This window comes from Lingula anatina, chromosome 2 (genome assembly GCF_051362555.1).
Source record: "Lingula anatina isolate TDL-2025a chromosome 2, LinAna3.0, whole genome shotgun sequence".
NCBI classification, from domain to species: Eukaryota; Metazoa; Brachiopoda; class Lingulata; order Lingulida; family Lingulidae; genus Lingula; species Lingula anatina.
Genome location: NC_141768.1, coordinates 39,496,390 through 39,515,074, shown reverse-complemented (window position 1 = coordinate 39,515,074; position 18,685 = coordinate 39,496,390). Strand labels below are relative to the sequence as shown.

General features: G+C 33.6%; 2 protein-coding genes across 3 annotated transcripts in view; one reads left to right on the top strand and one right to left on the bottom strand.

The window, feature by feature from the left end:
- LOC106167148 (adenylate cyclase type 10) overlaps positions 1-14,685 on the bottom strand; it is a 22,018-nt gene extending 7,333 nt beyond the window's left edge. For both annotated transcript variants that reach the window (XR_015333008.1, XM_087005485.1), the window contains exons 1-29: positions 14,563-14,685; positions 14,125-14,436; positions 13,532-13,678; positions 12,999-13,204; positions 12,701-12,761; positions 12,382-12,453; positions 12,044-12,138; positions 11,353-11,509; positions 11,067-11,098; positions 10,749-10,867; positions 10,479-10,555; positions 9,949-10,132; positions 9,672-9,718; positions 9,231-9,387; positions 8,815-9,010; positions 8,480-8,560; positions 7,901-8,181; positions 7,467-7,665; positions 6,867-6,996; positions 5,774-6,364; positions 5,345-5,561; positions 4,942-5,131; positions 4,464-4,619; positions 3,951-4,126; positions 3,562-3,718; positions 3,207-3,298; positions 2,871-2,992; positions 2,448-2,544; positions 1,846-1,961 (exon numbers count right to left, since the gene is read on the bottom strand). Coding sequence is in view for 1 of the 2 variants with exons in the window: in XM_087005485.1 (XP_086861611.1) it covers positions 1,846-1,961; positions 2,448-2,544; positions 2,871-2,992; positions 3,207-3,298; positions 3,562-3,718; positions 3,951-4,126; positions 4,464-4,619; positions 4,942-5,131; positions 5,345-5,561; positions 5,774-6,364; positions 6,867-6,996; positions 7,467-7,665; positions 7,901-8,181; positions 8,480-8,560; positions 8,815-9,010; positions 9,231-9,387; positions 9,672-9,718; positions 9,949-10,132; positions 10,479-10,555; positions 10,749-10,867; positions 11,067-11,098; positions 11,353-11,509; positions 12,044-12,138; positions 12,382-12,453; positions 12,701-12,761; positions 12,999-13,204; positions 13,532-13,678; positions 14,125-14,436; positions 14,563-14,575 (4,480 nt within the window). In the remaining variant the exon portion in view is untranslated. The remainder of the gene's footprint in view (positions 1-1,845; positions 1,962-2,447; positions 2,545-2,870; positions 2,993-3,206; positions 3,299-3,561; positions 3,719-3,950; positions 4,127-4,463; positions 4,620-4,941; positions 5,132-5,344; positions 5,562-5,773; positions 6,365-6,866; positions 6,997-7,466; positions 7,666-7,900; positions 8,182-8,479; positions 8,561-8,814; positions 9,011-9,230; positions 9,388-9,671; positions 9,719-9,948; positions 10,133-10,478; positions 10,556-10,748; positions 10,868-11,066; positions 11,099-11,352; positions 11,510-12,043; positions 12,139-12,381; positions 12,454-12,700; positions 12,762-12,998; positions 13,205-13,531; positions 13,679-14,124; positions 14,437-14,562) is intronic.
- On the top strand, positions 14,649-18,519 carry LOC106167173 (ubiquitin thioesterase OTUB1). The gene is made up of 8 exons (XM_013545884.2): positions 14,649-14,764; positions 15,378-15,430; positions 16,512-16,607; positions 16,748-16,866; positions 17,023-17,107; positions 17,437-17,540; positions 17,688-17,778; positions 18,013-18,519. Exons 1-8 carry the CDS (start codon positions 14,674-14,676, stop codon positions 18,205-18,207), a joined length of 834 nt encoding a protein of 277 aa, XP_013401338.2. The 5' UTR covers positions 14,649-14,673; the 3' UTR covers positions 18,208-18,519.
- Positions 18,520-18,685: the final 166 nt, after the last annotated feature.

Genomic DNA, 18,685 nt, shown 5'->3' with positions numbered 1-18,685 from the left:
CAAGTCTGATTTCCCAGCACCATACTTTATTTTTCAAGTCTCCAGTATTCTCCCGAGATCTCAACACTCACAACACTGATATTCTCTAACACAATACTGAGCTACTGCACATTTACTACATAGGAGACTACCACTTCTGATGCAATAATACATTATGTTTAACTGCACAGTCAACATCAAATTTTAATTTTGCACAACAGGTAACACCGACGAAAGTAAAAGCATAAGGCTTCAGGCCCATCAGAGTTCAAGTTTATACTTAGAAAGTGCCAGAATGAGAAAAATGAAATTTCACACAAAATTGCATTAAATTCAATAATAAATGATAACCCAATTGACCTGGCTTTCTAATTTGAACTGCATGCCAATCCTAAAAATCATACTCTTAAGTTAAATATAATAATAAATAACACAGTTTTCTTTTCATAATGTTTGCAGTAGCAGTGCAAAAAGATTATTGTCAATTTTGATGTAACATTACATAATAAATTATAGAATAATTATCACCAATTTTTGATTATTGACTATAAATAGCATGAACATGTAGAAAATTTGATTACCATCCGGCTTCATGTCCATGGGAGCTCCGAGTCCCACAATGAATATGCCAAAAAGATAATGAATATTTCACTAAAATGTATAACTTCCAGAAAAAGAAGCCCATTAGACTGCTTTTCCAACTTGGGCTGCATTTTAGTCCTGTGTTTCTTTTTTGAAAGTTTGACAATCATAAGTAACACGGTTTTCCCATCATGGTCATCATGGCAGATGTGGATGATTGAATCTGACAAACTGCAATGATATGAGTTTATTTCCGTTTTGGACACTTGATTACACAATACATGATAACAAGTTTACCATCATTTTTACATAATCAACTAACAATGTTGTAAAGATGCAGGAAATATCAAACAAACACTGTTACGTATCTTATTAGTTCAATAATGAGACTGTTAACATGCCTAAGAATTGAATCTGTGGAAATTTGAAAAAAACAGTATAACTTCTAAAATAATGGCCCGATAACGCTGATTTTCGAACTCAACCTGCATTTTTGTAAGATTGACCACTCCTGTGAGTATAATGACAATTTTTCTTATATTGTGTTATTAATGTTGCATATATGTTGAAAAAAGTGAAAAAACAGCATAAATTCCCTAAAAATGGCCCAATCATGCTGATTTTCGAACTTGACCTGCATATTATGCATATTCATCAGTTCTGTAAGTTTCAAGTCAAAAGGTAAAATGGTTTTCCACTTACTGTGTTATCGGTGCTACATATATGCTGAAAAAGTGAAAAAACAGCATAAATTCCCTAAAAATGGCCCAATCATGCCGATTTTCGAACTAGACCTGCATATTATGAATATTCATCAGTTCTGTAAGTTTCAAGTCAAAAGGTACAATGGTTTTCCACTTATCGTGTTATCGGTGCTGCATATATGTTGAAAAAAGTGAAAAAACAGCATAAATTCCCTAAGAGTGACCCGATCATGCTGATTTTCGAACTTGACCTGCGTATTATGAATATTCATCAGTTCTGCAAGTTTCAAATCAAAAGGCAAAATGGTTTTCCACTTATCGTGTTATCGGTAAAAGTGCACGGCGACGGCGACGGCGACGACAGCGACGACGGCGACGGCGACGACAGACGCAGATGATGGCTATATGTACAGACACATCTGTGTCTGTACATAAAAATAAGCAAAATGACAAAAAATAGAAAGGGTCTCAAACATTTTTCACTTACTTGCACTGATTTGGTTGGAAAATGAGCTGGAAAAGAATTTAATACAATGTCTTGGACAAATCTTCCTAGGATAAAACAGGTTATGATTCTTACCTGCATCTAATCCTACGTCCAAGCAACCAGCAATAAAATATGCTCTTCCTAGTGGATTGTTGGACATAATTGCAACTGATTCAAGTTGTTCCAGCACTGTTTCACATTCTGAAATACTGAAAAACAAGGCATAATATTATGTCATTAATTTCATAGGTTACCATATTGTTTAGATGCCTTCACAGCATTCTCTCTGTCAGTAAATACCTTTTGCAAGCTGACAAACCTAAAAGAAAGAGGTTTGTCTCTACCTCTACTCAAACAAGAAACTGTACTCCTCACCATCAGGTATAGAAGCAGAACACAATGCATCATCATTAAAATTTTACATGTTTTCTATTACAAAACCCATAACAGAACTGAGAGCTACATGCTGAAAACTTCATTAACCAACAAAATCAAGAAAATTCTCAATATGTTCCAAACTAAGATTTGGCTAAAAAAATTACAACCATTCTTCTCTCTCTAGTTTTAGCAGATCTTCATAGAGTTTTTATTTAGTTATTAAAGTAATTACCACCATGCTCACTTCTAGATTCTGCTTGCATACTACAGAATAATGCAAGTTTGCATACGGTACACCTTTTTCACAAGAACTTTACCGATCTAAGTACAGCAGTGCAGATGCCTGGGATGGCCAAATCTCAACCTCCATATCCTGACTTCTCAGCATTTCAGCAATAACTTTGGCAGATCCCCCTAAAGGATTCAATACTAATATTGCAATGATGTCAGCATGCACTTCTAAGCAGTAAAGCAATTATAAAAAAAAAGCTGCAGATGTTCTGACAAAATAACTTTCTTTATGGCAAGGATTACAAATGCACTAAAATGTACCTAGTTTGAATTGATCTTGTGGAAGTCTTTTTCTTTTTTAATAGTAATTTCAGAAAAAAAAATGCCCATCTGACACTTATTTCATGCACAAATTGTGAAAAACATGACCAACTGTACATCTATGTATTAAGTGATCATTTAGGTTTGCAACTTTGCCTTTCTTTAGATGAGAGATGAGTGGGACATACCGCTCTCTACAGCTCCTTGAATGTCCCCATTTGCCAACCTAGATTCCAAGCATGTGCAGAAAACATTTGCTACTACAACCAAGTTGTCTGGGGTAAAGTCTGAACACAGGATATTCGCACATCTAAATAAGCAAAAGAAGGAATAACAGAAAACTCAGATATTTCTTTTATATAGCATACTTAATAATATCAGTTTTTAAAAAAATGTTCATTGGTAGAATGGTACTAAAGTCAGTATTTAATTATTATTTACAAAAAGTGGAAGTCAAACAATTTACTCTTTTATTTATCTAAAATAGGGGTACTTGGCCTCGAAAGTCTGATCATTATACTTACCTTTTCAGTGCCATAGCCTCATATTTTTTGGCAAGACCTCTCCATTTCTTCAATCTGCAGCAGTCCATCATACAGGTGTACGCTACAACCAGCTGAAAATGCAACAAATATTTTAACATCTCAAAACTAAATATTTTTGAAGTTGCTTACTGGTTTGATAATTGAAATACAAGATCAACTAACAGTGAATCAAAATGAAAAATTTGAATTAATTTTTAATAAACAAAAATTGGGAATACAATCATATAAAATACACAAAAAAGATCAAAAGAAATGCTTTTTTTAAGTACAAGAATCGGCAAATCTCATGCTGCTGAATGTGGTTACTACGACCCTGCAGTACAAACATCCATACCTGGTGTAAGCCCTCCTGCTCTCCAACAGTTTCAACAACATTAACCTGCTTCAGTGCAACTGCCAAGGCTCTAGTCACATCTCCTTTCTCTATATAATGATGGAAAAGTTGGAACAAGCAATGGGCTATCTCCAGCTGGGTTTTACAATCTTCCGGGCTGAAAAAAGAGTTTTATTTTCAATAGAAATCATACAATATGATATTTTTATTTCACAAAATGGAAATGCAATGCAATATGGGAAATCTTACTTTTCTGGCAAAATTAGTGTATCAAATGACTTAATCAATATGTCAGTATTGATATAATTGCCATTCTACCATAGGCATGTATTAAGAAGCCACAGGTAATATATAAGCACACATCATCCCCAGTTCCTCAATATCCTTACTTTCCATATCCGATATAAGAAGTTGGATCATTGAGATGGAAATACTGCTCAATGCCTTCAAAGAAGATGCGTAGGCCTACAAAGACTTTGTTGTGAAATTGGAGTACACCTAGGTAATGTAAAGCTTGAGTAAAATGGTACACTGCCTCTTCTAAGTCTCCTGTAGCAAACGAAGCCTATGGGTAAAATAAATAAGAACAAATATGGTATATATGCCTTATAAATACAGTTCTTCAATATAGAAAATCTACAGAATCTTGAATCAAGTATTTGATAATGAAAGAAGGAAAGAAAAAAGGACGGAACAAATGAGCAGACATAAAAACATAAATAAATAAATAAATAAATAAATAAATAAATAAATAAATAAATAAATTAATTAATTAATTAATATGAGACACACAATGTTGCTGATGTGCAAATGTTCACCTTAAAGCTAGCAAAGATAAGCCTCTATATGGCCCATCTCTCCCTTTCATAGTGTGAAACAAGCAAATTAAATATGAAAAGTACCTCTCCCAAAAGGCTCTCAATGCGAGCCCTTTTATCATTCTTCGTCTCCAATGCTTCTATTTCTGCCTCCTCAAACAGTTCCACTCCCGTCAGAGGGTGGAAATGCTGGTCAACAGACTCCAGCATCTTCCTGGCCTCTTTTAAATAGGACAGTGCCTGAAAAGGTAGATAAGAGGTTCAAAAAGCTAGAGAAAACTGGGGAAGGTGTGTGTAAGACATCTAACATTCTTATTTAGAATATTAAGGACATTTCAAAATATTTCTTCTGCATAAAAACTGTAATAAGGTCAAGCAGAATACATATGCACTGGGTACATGTAATTACATATGTCTACACTATTAAAGTGGTTATATAAGGTCTAGTAATAATTCAAAAACAGATTTTCCTTCACTGTAAAGTTTTATAAATATTGAACTTGAATCCTGAATTTTTTGTGAAGTTGCACATTGTAAGCAGATAAATTCATATTCTTCTGACCTGTATAGGCTCACTTCTTGACAAGAAAGCAGCACCAGCTTCTGTCAAATAGTGGAGTGTCTTATGGACATTGCCTGTCTCTTTCCAATGTCTGACCAGCTGAGGATACACTGTAGTGAGGACACTGTCACACTCACAACTACTGGCCTTCTGAAACATGCTGGTATCCTTGGAAGATGTGGCCTTGTTTCTGTAAAACAGCATTAACCAATTTTATTGCAATCTTTTTTAACTGAAAAATTACTTAAAATTATCATGAGCTTTTTTTTGCTCTCTCAAACATTCTTGGTATTTTTTTTAATTGCTAAAGCACAATTTAACATATAAATATTCACTTTCTTGTATAAATAAATAAATAAATAAATAAATAAATAAATAAATAAATAAATAAATAAATAAATACCTCAGAAAACCATCCAGATTGTTCCAATGGTTCATTAAATCATCTGCCTTCTGTTTCTGAGGATCTGTCAGATCCATAAGGCTTTGCAAACGATCTTCAGAACCTGCCAATTTTGCTTTCATTCTCTCAATTACATTTTGGTGCTCTCTTGCTCCAACATAATGTACCATAGTTTGAAGGGCAGCAACTTCACTGTGGCGTCGTGTGCGCATGTGAACTGAAACAAACAATAATCAGCATTTCTAAAATACAATTATCTAGATTTGTGCAGCCAAAAAATTATATTTCAAAAATTTCCTAAATTTCAAATAAGCAGGAAAACAGGAGCTAGCAGTAGGATTCGTGGCTACCTAGGGAAGAGGATTGATACAATGCAGCAAATGTAGAAATTTATGTACAAATATTTTTGAAAAAATAAAGAATTCTTACAAGAAGGAATTGGCTTAAAAGAGGCCACTGATGGCTGTGGTTCTTCCTCCTCTGTTATAATATGCAAGACTGGCATTTTGCTCGGAGTGGGAGTTTTCAAACTTTTGTTCTTATCCAAATTGACAAAATATGTCAAGTTCACTTGATCAACATTCTGCTCTGACTCCTGACAGGCTGCACAGTCATAGGACATGGTTTCCAGAAACATGGCTGCTTTTTCATGTAGATTCTTGCGCTGACTGTCTAGAAACAATTCGTAGGCAGTCTCCTGCATCAGAACAGATTTGAATTTCATCAGTCTGCAGCACTGTGCTGGATCAACCTCAGTCTTACTACTAGTACCTATCTGGATACAGTCACACCTGGCCTCGGACACTATGTTTTTCTGCTCTGAACTTTTGTTGACGGATGCACATTCTAGCACTCCAGATGCAAAAAGTCGTTTCAGAGAGCTGGTGATGGAGGCTTCTGTCGCACCTGGTACTACGCCTAATAACATTTGCCGTGAGACAACAGTTCCGATCAGAGAGGCACACTTCAGAACCATCTGGTCAGTTGGCTGCATCCGATCAATTCTGGTTATGATCATACCTAACAAATTAAAAGAAACAAAAAGATGGAATTTGGTTTTGATGAAAACACCAGGCTTCAAAATGTGTTATGCAGTTGTTCTAATTTCTCATTGCTATACAGTATTGTTATACATTATCTGTTTTATTTTAAAACTTGCTTTGATCGTCTAATAAAACAACAAACATTGACCTTGTAATTATCTAACAGGATAGCAGCTTAATCCAGATTCTATATCATGCCATTGTAATGGAAACTCATTGTCAAAGTTATGCATTTACCATTTCTATCATTATCAACTAAAATGTGTTTTACACAATAATCATTACCCTCAGGCACATAGGTGTGAGGTTCAAAAGAACTGCTGTTTTGGATGGAAAGTTCTACTCTGAATCTAAATTACATTTAGAATCCATTTCTCTTGTGAGATTTTTCAAGATGAGTCAGCTGAAGGGGTAAAAAGGTCCGAATTTTCAGAAAAAGAACCCCTTTTTGAAATTGTTGGCCACAGGCCTGCCCCTACCTTTCATGGAATCTGGAGTGCGCACTTCATTTATTTTGGCCCCAGGGGCTAGAATACATATCCTGGTAAGTGAGGTGCCGCTTTCACGATTCAATTCTCCAGCTTCTGCAAGCTCTGTCATTTCCTCCGTCTAGCAATAGGCAAAACTGAGCTTTTCACAGAATTTCAGAGAATTTTATCAACTGGGATACATACACAGAATAAAGCAGTAACTTTTCTCCAGCAATTATAACCTAAAGCTGAAAATATTTTGATGTCCATCTTGAGCATCATATGTTTTCAAAATATGTTATCATCACACTATTTACATAAACATATATATGTGTATAATTTCTTTGTGTAAGTATGATTAAAAAGATTTAATTTATATCTTTTTTGCATTCCAAAGAGAAGTAGTTAATCATTTGTTTATTATACAGCTTACAATCACATGTCAATGATATCAAACAATTCTTATTCCTGAAAGTTTTACCACAGCTACAAAAATAATAAATAAATTAATAAAAAGTGAAAATAATGTCAAATATTCTCAAAACAGTATGGCACTTGTAATATGATTCTGTATTGTGAAAATTTGGTCTATGTCAGTTTGATACCTACCATGAGCCAGTCTTTTTTATCTACCAAATCTTTCCCTCTTAGCTGCTGTTTTTTGACAAGGAGAGCTGGGTTTGGTGCCACAGTTACGCTGTGCTTGGAACCATCATCTTCCACAATCAGTAAACGTTTGCTGCAGAACATCTCCCTCAGTAGCTGCTCACACCAGGTGGGGTTACCATGACTCTGACTGTGCAGCACACTGGAACAGAAACATGGACATGAAAACTTTTGCAGCACTAACTGTGAGCATGCAGAGACTGTGTGATTACTGTTGTTATATATACATTTTAGAACCAGTGGCATGTCACAACATCTGAATACCAAAGTCTCTCTCCATAAAATTGAAACAATACAGTGTGATACACATGAACAAGCGACATCATGTCACCTAATTTATCAGCTAGTGTTATAAAAAAATGATGGAATGAACCCACGCTTCTATTTCTTTGGGTATCCTTGCCACATTCAAAATCTGACATGCTAAAGCTGACATGCATTTTGGGTCTATGCCCTTCATATCCACAGATATAGTGTTGGGATCTTTGAGAGCATCCAGGGCAAGCTTGCACCCCTTGCCTTCTGTGAGAGGACACATGGCAAGGACCACCAAGGCATTGTTATCAATCCCAAGGTCGCTTAGAAACTCCCAGGAGTCTGCGTCAATGAAGTGGGCGTCGTCTGCTGCAAACAGGACTACCCCAGTCTCTAGACTGATCTGAAAATTTGGAGAGCAAAATTTGGAAATCAAACCACGGAGCAGATGGTGTAAGAGGTAATATGTGGTGACATTTGCACTTTGGTTTGAACAATGCTCATACATTTTCTGTCAAAAACTTACAATGATATTATATTTGACAACACTTTTTTTTTAATTACTAGCATTGTAATGACAGCAAATTACATCTAATGATATTTATTTAAATAAATAAACTAGAAGCAAAAACAACATAATGTACATGCTGCCTGAAAACTATCATGACCACTATCAATGCATAATGTATTTCAGAACTTACCTGGTGAACTAGTCTGTGCAACAACTCATGCAAGGCTTTCTGTCTTTCTTCAAGGGTCACATAACTAATGGTTGCTGGAAACTAAAGCATAATTACTTAATAGGTTTTGTGTGTAAGAGAATCTTTTCTGTTGCCAATGATTAAAATAAAATGTCAAGAATGTAATCTTTCAGGAGAGTAATCTGCAATCTAGGGTTATACTGTAAAATGCAACAAAAATTAATTAAGTGGTACAGTTACATATATATATATATGTTAAACAATATTTAAAGAAGACTGAATTGCTGAACACAATATTTTTTGCCATTTGATTTAGGTTGATTTAAAAATTTTACCTTGAGACCCAATAAAGTATTTAGAAGATAAAGATTGTCTAATATTTCTGGCACGCCAGCACATTTTTCTGAGAGCTTTCTTTCTTTTTCATGATGATTCATGCTTGGAAGGATGTTGAACATCAGATACAGGTAGTTCCGCACAAGAAACAGAGGGGTCTGGGTATCATTCAAATTCAAAGTGCATGAAAAAACTCTGGAGAAAAATTATATAACATTTTACTATCAGATGGTTACATAAACAAAAACTGCAAGTCAAAATAACCAACTGAAAAAAGTTATCAAACAACAATTAAATAACATAAAAAACATTATAAAAATCTAATAGTTATTTTTCTAATTTAACTCTTATTTGGGTTTTGGAAGAATAACATTAGGATATACAGACTTTGTATACAAAAATTCCTAAGACTAACTTGATGTTCATATTCAAAGCTCTGTTGATGACGGCATCCAGAACTCTAGTTTTGCCCATTCCAGAGTCCCCACGAATTACAAGCATCTTGTGATTTTCTCCATTAGCCTTCATTGCTTTGAGTTCTGCCTCAAGAATTTCCATCTCTTTTTCTCGGCCTGGAAAAGCAAAAAAAAAGAGAAAAAAATTATGACCAGCAAAAGACAGAAAATTTGGATTAGTAAAAGTATACGCAAAGTTGCCTTAACATAAACATGAGGTTTTAAGCACATTATACTAACATCTATTGCTATTCACAAATACATTCCAAACATGTCCAACTGAAAATAAGCCAAAATTCATTTATGACAAAACCATTATATTGCTTGTATATATGTAACATACTAAATATTTTCTCTCTAGGGTTGATTGTTTATTGTATGCCAAGTAAATATAGACTTACCAAGTAATGGATATTCAAATGTTTGAACATCACTAGCCATGTTTTCTCTTTGAAAATTAGAAAACAAAAGATAATTTTAGTAAAAAAAATCAATGGCATCTAACATTATGCTATGTTAACTCATCAAAAAGTAAATAACTGTAGGTACAAAAACAAACAAACAAACATTTCAATAAAGATACTTTAAGCTCTTTAGCTTACAACAAAACATATGACTCTACTGTAACAATTAAAGTAACCTGATACATCTTATTACTCTCCCTTTGCTATTTCTTACTTCCCTTCCTCAGTGTATTCCCTAACTATGCCAATCTTATGCATCCCCTTGAGCTTTTTTGCCTGCATGGTTTTGAAGTTGCATCGGTTCAGTTTGGAGTGAGTAAATGTCTCATTGTCACAGCTGACTATGGCAGGGTAATACATCATCAGTCGTGCAGCCATGTTCACTTTACGACCTATGACTAAAAGTTGTACACAAATCTTTTAGTGATAGTGAACACTATAAAACATACGTGTGATATTTCAATTTGATGGTATTTAACATAAATTAAATTTGTAAATAGTAAAAAAAAAATATATGTGATACTAGTGATTCACTACATATGTAAAATGCCATAGATAATGCAAATTTCTGAAGCATGCAAAACAGTGCATATTTGCATTATCTAAACATGGGTTTGAAAGCAGTAAATTAAAACTAACAATATCTTAATCCAGATTGTCCTGTTGCCTTGATACTTTTAACTTGTCTAAAAAAATATTGGCTCACTCTATGCATCTTTTTTACGTATGTATATATATTTTTACCTGTGTATTCATGCCTATCCTTGTGTCCCACAACTCCACAAAATGAGTTACCTGTAGTCACGCCTATGGAGGTCTGCCTGTCAAGAAAAAAAATTGGGCATAATTAAAATTGTACATGCTTTTTTTTGTTTTCATTAAGATCTTAAAATAAACAATCATACTGTGACTACCAAAACAATTTGTTTATAATTTTCTGATGGCAGACTTTCAACCAATTAAAACAAAAAACCCTTGTCCACATAGTGGATGAAAAAGCCAAAGTAGGCTCACGTAATATTTTTATGCATGTCCAGTTTGTTCTTCAGTCTGTAAGAACACTGCAAGGCATGGGCACAGTCCCCTTCATGTTTAAAGCCAGGTAAACCAAACAGGACCAGGAAGGTGCACCCCTGATTAATATAACAGCCACATTTAAATATCATATAGAGCAGCGTACAAAAATTATCTTAATATTAAAAAAAATCGTTTATTTGAGTCATGGGTCAAAGGTATAAAAATATTTTTTCATGTTTTTACGGTTTGCACATGTTAACAACTTAACAGAAAGCTACTATGTCAAACAGGTTTGTAAAAAAATGGAATACTTACTTTATCAAACATGAATATTTTGTTCAAAGACCCTGAAAAAGTAATCTTCTTGTAGAAATTATGCATTACTGGTAAGTTTTAACCTTATCTGCCCCATAAGTACAGTGAATGCCGTCCATAAACATAAACATAAACATGTACAATAAAAAACTAAGAACAACCCGAAAATTAAGCTACCATGCACTTCAAACATTTGTTTAAAAAACAAAAATAAAATTCTTCTACTGACCCTGTTTACACAGAGTCACCACAAGTTCACCTAGTTGACAATTTTATCGGTCCTTACCTTGAAATGACCTGACTTCAGGGTAGATGATATCCAGGGCATCTTGCAACAGACTATGAGTACTGGTTGTCTGGTCTTCAGACAGCATTAAGTTAACAAACACAATGGACACCAGACGCATCTCAGACATGTATTCTGTAGGCAAGTTATCATCAAGCTAGAATGACATAGTACAAAAATTAGATACAGGGGGCAAATTGGAAGTTATTTGTTTTAGATACATACAGTTATAAATATTTTTAAATTAGTGATAAATTTGTAAAACATTAATTTCTTTTGCAAAAACAAACTTTTAAATATTTGGCAGAAATATGCATACAGAGCCAAGTGCTGGCAAAAGTATAAAAATGCATCACAGTGACTTATAAGATATGCAATGACAAGCCTTTAATGAGCAGACCTCAAATTTTACCATAATACACCAACATGTTAACTGACCACTCCTCTCAGGAGTACATTTCTGTAGTATCATATATGTTCTTAAATTTTTCACTGACCAGAATCCACCATGGCTAGTAGATTTTAAAAGCTAATTTTATCCCTTAAATTTAAGTCCCAATTTTACAAAACACAACTGTCCCTTTGAGAGATTCAGATTCTATTGGCCCTGCCAAAAAATCATCAGTCTTGGTCCAGCAGAGCCAATTGTTATTTCTAGCATTACAGACATATACTTATACAAATACCCTACCTTTCTTAGCACAGGTTTTGGCACATACAATCTTAACACCTGGTCTAGATTGACCCCAAGACGCTTTGCCATCATCTTCATAACATCAATTTGTACTGCAAAAAACAATAATAATGTAAACTGAGCCACAACTTCAGTGCTAATGTGCATTTTAAATCCCACATGACAAACATTATACTTATGATGCATTTACTGTGTTTGTATTAAAATTATATCTCTTTTCATATAATCTTCATCTATTATGCACATATTTCTGTCTTAAAATGATATTACTAAGGCAATTATAAAATACAATTATTCATATATGTAATGAGATTTATGAAAATAAAGATCCTTACCTCTGACATTTTTTCCCCCTGTCTGAGGGGATCCAGGTGGTCGCAGGGGATCCAGTTGCCTCTTGGTCCCAGCTTAAAAAAAAAAGGATCAAGCAATTAAATAAAAAATCATTGCAGACAGCTTCTGTTATGTTTTGGCTTAATATACTACACAATTCCACTCTGTCCAAGCTAGCAATTAACTATATGGCTTTATACAGGATTTGAAAAACATTCTCTTTGGTGTTAAAAAAGTAACATTTTGAATTACAGTGGAAACAAAGCATTACATATAAAAAATTGTATACCTTTTCATTCATTGTTTCAGTGATTTATTTACCTGCGTCTGAGCCTGCACTGGCATAAGGGTTGGATGCATCAAAATCCATCACATGAAGAACCTAGGTGGATCAAAGAGCACTTAAAACAATTAATTATGCATTTATACTCATCAATTATTTCTTCTTTTTTTCACTAACACCTTTACTCATGATAGACTACCCAATATCCATGCGAAAATTTCTATCCTTTCCATTTTTAACAATACATTCAGCCCTTTTATTCCACTGCATACATGTAATTCATGTCTGACTACAGTAGAAAATAAAACAGTTGTCTGCTGTACTAAGGATTTTTACCTTGACATGTTTCCCGTCCGACAGAATTTCATGGTCAATGACCCTCTTGTTGCAGTACTGCCATGCGGAAGGAGATAATACAACATCTCCACGGCAACAGAAGGATTCTGCTTTGTTCACTTCCTCTACCACTGGCCCTGTGGATACATAGTGGCAGTACTCCTTGTTACCTATGAAGTTGATTGTCGTATTGCCAGCTGCAACACCTGTAAAAGGGACAGACAATTGATTAAAATGAATTTTTTTAAAATTTGAATGCTTGATTGGATGTCTACTTTATCTACACACAGAAAAATATTTCAATAAAGTGAAAATGGAAAGAGTGAGAAGGGGACTTCCAACAAGCATAAGATTGGTTAAATTTAAAATATACCAAAAATAACATTATAATTGTACTACTCTTGCATGCATGTCTTCAATGAGGGAAAACATAATGCACACAGAGACAATTTTTTTAACAATTACATTCATCAATCTACCTGGTACCACAATAAAATATATATGAATATACAAACTGCAGATAACATACTAACCCATCTTCACTCGTAGTGTTACTCCAACATCAGTCTGATATTCACCACATGTCCTCTGGATGTTAATACAGCACTTCACAACTTGAATAACTTTCTTTCTTATTTCATCTGGTCGTGTGCACTTCCAAGCAGCCAATATTGCATCACCTGGGTTAACAAGGTAGAAATTCAAAATACACTGTCAAATTCACGATCATGACTATGTGCTTGTGATCATAACTAAAGAGGCAAAAATGTCAGCTTGAAAAGTATTAATTAATTAATTAATAATCACTATTGTTTTAACATAAGAGAGTGAATGTGAATGTGCTGATTGATATCGCCAGTATGACATCAAAAAGAAAAAAATAAATCTGTCAATAAACATGAGAGAGTAATGCAGCAACTATCCAATTTTGGCATCACCATAGTACCTGTTGAAGATCAGTGGTACCAATTACTATGTTGCTGCAATAATAATAATAATAATAATAATAATAATAATAATAATAATAATAATAATAATAATATCTAATGTAATATATAATAATATTTCATTAAAATGTCCACAACAGCTAGTGACTGGGCGCTATAAAAAAATTTATAAAATATACCTGCAAATTTCAAGACATCGCCTCCAGCAGTGAGAATCTCATCTACCAGTGTCCCCATGTAGGCATTCAGTGTCCGTGTTAACTGATCTACTCCTGATTTACTACTCAAGCTGGTGTAGCGTTCGCATAGATCCGTGAATCCAGAGACATCAACAAAGAGTAAGACAGCCTCAAACTGTGTGTCGTAAGGCATGGGCCGGTGGTGTTCCGTGTGTATTACAACGTCTGGCAGATGTGACACAAGTTGGCGCAAATTGTCTCCTGATGCCGAGGAATGCCTTAGATGAGATCCCTTCCATGTTTTTCTTTGACCTAGAAACATTTACAAGTTAGCAATATTGAAAATGAATATTGAAATAGAATTAGTTCTTAGTAGCATTAATACATTTATAAAATTGTTATTGTATTATTTATAACGACAAAAAGTTTTTTACTCACCTTGATGGGCCATTTGCAATGGTTATTATTATATAAATATAGAAAAATACATTAAAAAGTCGGTCAGAAATTTCATTTCACACCACTGTCCTCGATCATTTTTCGCGCATTATGGCGTCACAGCAACACAGGAAATTACTACCAAGCATGCGCAAAAATACAAATACAATGGCGGAAGAAGGAACTTTACACTATGATCCAGGTAAACATGTGATGATGCACTGTCATTTTCAAGTGTAGAAGTATATATTTTAGCGGTAAATGCAAAAACAAAATAAAACAATTTCCACCTATACGTTTATTTGTTATGATTTATTTGGTAAAATATTGAAAGTAAGAACTGTAACAAAAAATTCATACGACAGATTCCACTTACGTTTACGACTGTGATTCGTAGTAGTAAATTTGATATGTTCCAGCAAGGAGTTTCAAGATTTGAAACTCCTTGGTTCCAGTGTTGATATGAAGTTAACTGAACACAAAGAAAATTGTTTTGTTGTAAACTCGCTGTAGTCGTTTGAAAGGCAGCCAGAATTACAGGTCGAGTTCTAAATTGAAGATTGCACATGAGCATGTTCTTTTTTATTATATTATTGATTATTATTTGTTTATATGGGGTTTTGAACATGAATTTATGTCAGTTGTTACAAGACAAACGTATACAGATAAACTTTGGCAAAACATAAAGTTTAGAAACTATACATGACCATTGGTCTATTTATTGGGTTCCAATAAACTTATTTATTGGATTCCTACAAAAATGTCAAGTATAGCAAAATAAATAATTAACAGTGTCATTTTTTTTTTGTATCCAGACAAAAACTATGATGAAGAAACACTTGCTCAGCAAAGGATTATTGAAAAACAGGTGGGTAAACTCAATATATCTTTTACACCAATGTGGCTAATATTGACTTCTGGATGCATACTAGTATGCTGTGGGCCATTTTCTTATGCTGTAGCTCATTTGCTGTGGCTCATTTTCTTATGTTGATGTAATGTAGATTTTTGGGTGTTATTTTAAGTTGACTATTCATTTGATCAAATCTCAAAATTGAGATTTGTATGAGCTAATATGTTGCAAATAAGTATCACCATCTTTTCTGTTGCCTTGGGTGTTTTCAAGAAATTATTGTTTTTGGTGTTTTAAAAAATTACTATCTCCAATTGGACCACATGCTATAACTGCTCATTAAAGTTACATGTGAAGTGAGCTTGGATTCCCAATAAGGCATATAAAGCACTTGTGCTAGTTTCTTATTCCACTTGCAAAATTCGACATACCAATTGATGGACTGAATTAATCACTCGATCAGCCATGAAAGCCTTTTAAACTGCACCTTCTTTAAATATAGGGTTGTAAATTGACCTATGTATCCTTCCCTCCAGTTGGTAAAAGTCTGCTAAACTGACAACAAAATGTATGGTACATTACTGCTATAAGGGCAATAGCACAATTATCCAAATGAGTTGCTAAAAACTACCAAGGGTTATATATATATATATATATATATATATATATATATATATATATATATATATATATATATATATATATAACACAGAAAGAAAATCATTTTTGGGGGAATGTGAAACAATGCCCTTTGTTTTTTTTTTTTTTTAAGTTATGCTGTTTGAAATTGTATGGTGGCATTTGGTCAGGGTTTGTAGGCAAAAAAAAAAGGATATACTGGTTTTGCATTTGAATGTTATTATTATCCATTGTTCAAGATAAAACCGATGAAAACAAACCAAACAGAACTTAAATAAAAAAATCAACAAAATACTATAAAACTGTATATACTTATTTAAAAAAACATTTGAATTGCACATTATTCTAAATGGATTTTTTTTTTTCATTTTAAAAGTTTTAATTTGATGGATGGGAACCAACTTGGAATATGCCCTTTAACAGAAAATTGATTGTCATGTTATATTTTGTGTGTTAGATTGCTGGAACTCAGGACTTTGTCACAGAACGTTTGGACTTCAGTGTACTAGAACAAGAATATGCAGAAGACCCTGTATATATTAAAAAAGTGCGAGTAAGTATTAGAATTTTGTGTTTAAACCATTTTCATCTAGTTGTGAATGATACTTGATGAGGTGTTTAATATTAAATAAAAGATAGAAGAGGTTATGAAGTTTAATTTATACTCAGTGTCTGATTACCTTAAATTTTCAGAGCTTGAAGTCTAAGTATCTTTGCCTCCGTAAAACAAGAGGTGATGGCAACTGCTTTTACAGGGCTTTTGGGTTTGCATATTTTGAAAAGCTCCTTGAAGATCAAGAAGAATTCAACAGGTACCATATTTCAAAGTATTTATTGATTATATGTTTAAAAATAACCAAAAATTTTTTTACATAATACAAAAAGTATTAATCATTATACTATCTTTGGTTTCCTTTTATAATTGTGCAGAAAGTTGAGGCCAATTATATGATTATGTACATTTACAGATTCAGGGATGTCGCATCTAAAAGCAAAGATGTTTTAGTCTCTCTAGGGTTTCCTCAGTTTACCATAGAAGATTTCCACGACACTGTAAGTATAAAGATCTTCTATAACTTATTCTCATACATATTATGAATACTACACCCATTTTAGAGTGTTCCCATCCTTACAAACATTATGGCTGGGTCTGTATTTTTGACTTTCGATTACTCTGTGGGTATGTCTTTTGCACTTGTCAGGAGTATACATATAATTATCATATTCAATTTCAAAATGAGTGCTTTTATTTTGTTGATAGACCTCAACTTATGTGACAGGGTTGTAAGTTTCAATTATGTCTGGTCATACATGTAGGGATTTTATTACTTTTTATATGTTATTTCATCAGAGGATGACTCTTGAAATGTTTTATATTTTAGTTTATGGAAGTTGTGGACAAAGTTGGTAGTCAATGCCCATTAGAAGAACTGCTCAAAATCTTCAATGACCAGGGTTACTCAGATTACCTAGTTGTTTATCTAAGGTAATAACAGAGAAATTGTTTTTGTAGCCAAAACTTACTCAGTAATTGAAATGTTATTGTTTAAAAGTGAAGTACTTGTATTTCAATAAGAAAATGATTCTCTTATGCTTCCTAATAGCATCAAATATTTTATTTTTTTAATTCTAGACTTTTAGTGTCTGGTCATCTCCAGAAAGAGGCAGATTTCTTTTCTAATTTTGTGGAAGGTGATAGAACAATAAAGGAGTTTTGTAATCAGGTAAAAATCAAAGCTGACATTTCATTTTAATTGCTCAGAGGTTTTTTCCATCTAATTGCCTTTAGTCAGAACCGTGTACGGCTTTAACTTTTGTAAAACTGCATGGTAGCCTAATTTTTCACTTTCAATTTAAATTTTCAGCTCACTCAACTTGTTACAAAGCTCAATTTATCTCTGTACCATGCACCTTTAAGTGAACTTTCTGTAATGTGATGAATTTCATGCCCATTTCAGGAAGTGGAGCCTATGGGCAAAGAGAGTGATCACATACACATCATAGCACTGACTGCTGTCACTGGAGTGTCCGTTAGAGTGGAATACATGGACCGTGGAGGGGAGACAACAAATGCACATGACTTTCCAGATGGTTCAACCCCCAAAATAGTTCTTCTTTATAGACCTGGACACTATGACATATTATATACATGACTGAAATGGTAGTGCTTGCTAAACTGTATAGATATTTGAAGTTTATGAAACTTACCACCCACAAAAGGCTTGGAATCCTGGTTCAGAGGCATAATTCCTGACAAAGACATTTTAGTGTTTAAAATGCCTTGTGAAAAAGGTGGACTTGTGTAGCAAAATGCCTGATAGACTTTTGCCTTAAACAGGTTATTATAATAACATCAGTGCAAGTATTTTTCAAAGATGCCAAATATATTTTGGATAAATAGTTAAATCAATTTACATGGATAATAAATGTTTGCAAGTTCAATTGAAGTACAGCATTAAGAGCAACTTAGGTTTATTGTTACTGATTAGATTAAATCTTCAGTTTATAGAACAGGAAAAATGAAATTACTTATTTGATTATATGCTTATATGGAGGCAGATGTGGAAGCACTGATGCCAAATGAGAATGAAATTTCTTATCTTAATGTTTGCATTAATTTTTAGATGCCAA

Coding starts and splice junctions, on each gene's coding strand:
- LOC106167173 (XM_013545884.2), top strand. CDS start 14,674: ATGGCGTCACAGCAACACAGGAAATTACTACCAAGCATGCGCAAAAAT. Junction 15,431..16,511: donor AAAGGATTATTGAAAAACAG/GTGGGTAAACTC, acceptor TTTGTGTGTTAG/ATTGCTGGAACTCAGGACTT. Junction 16,867..17,022: donor GATCAAGAAGAATTCAACAG/GTACCATATTTC, acceptor GTACATTTACAG/ATTCAGGGATGTCGCATCTA.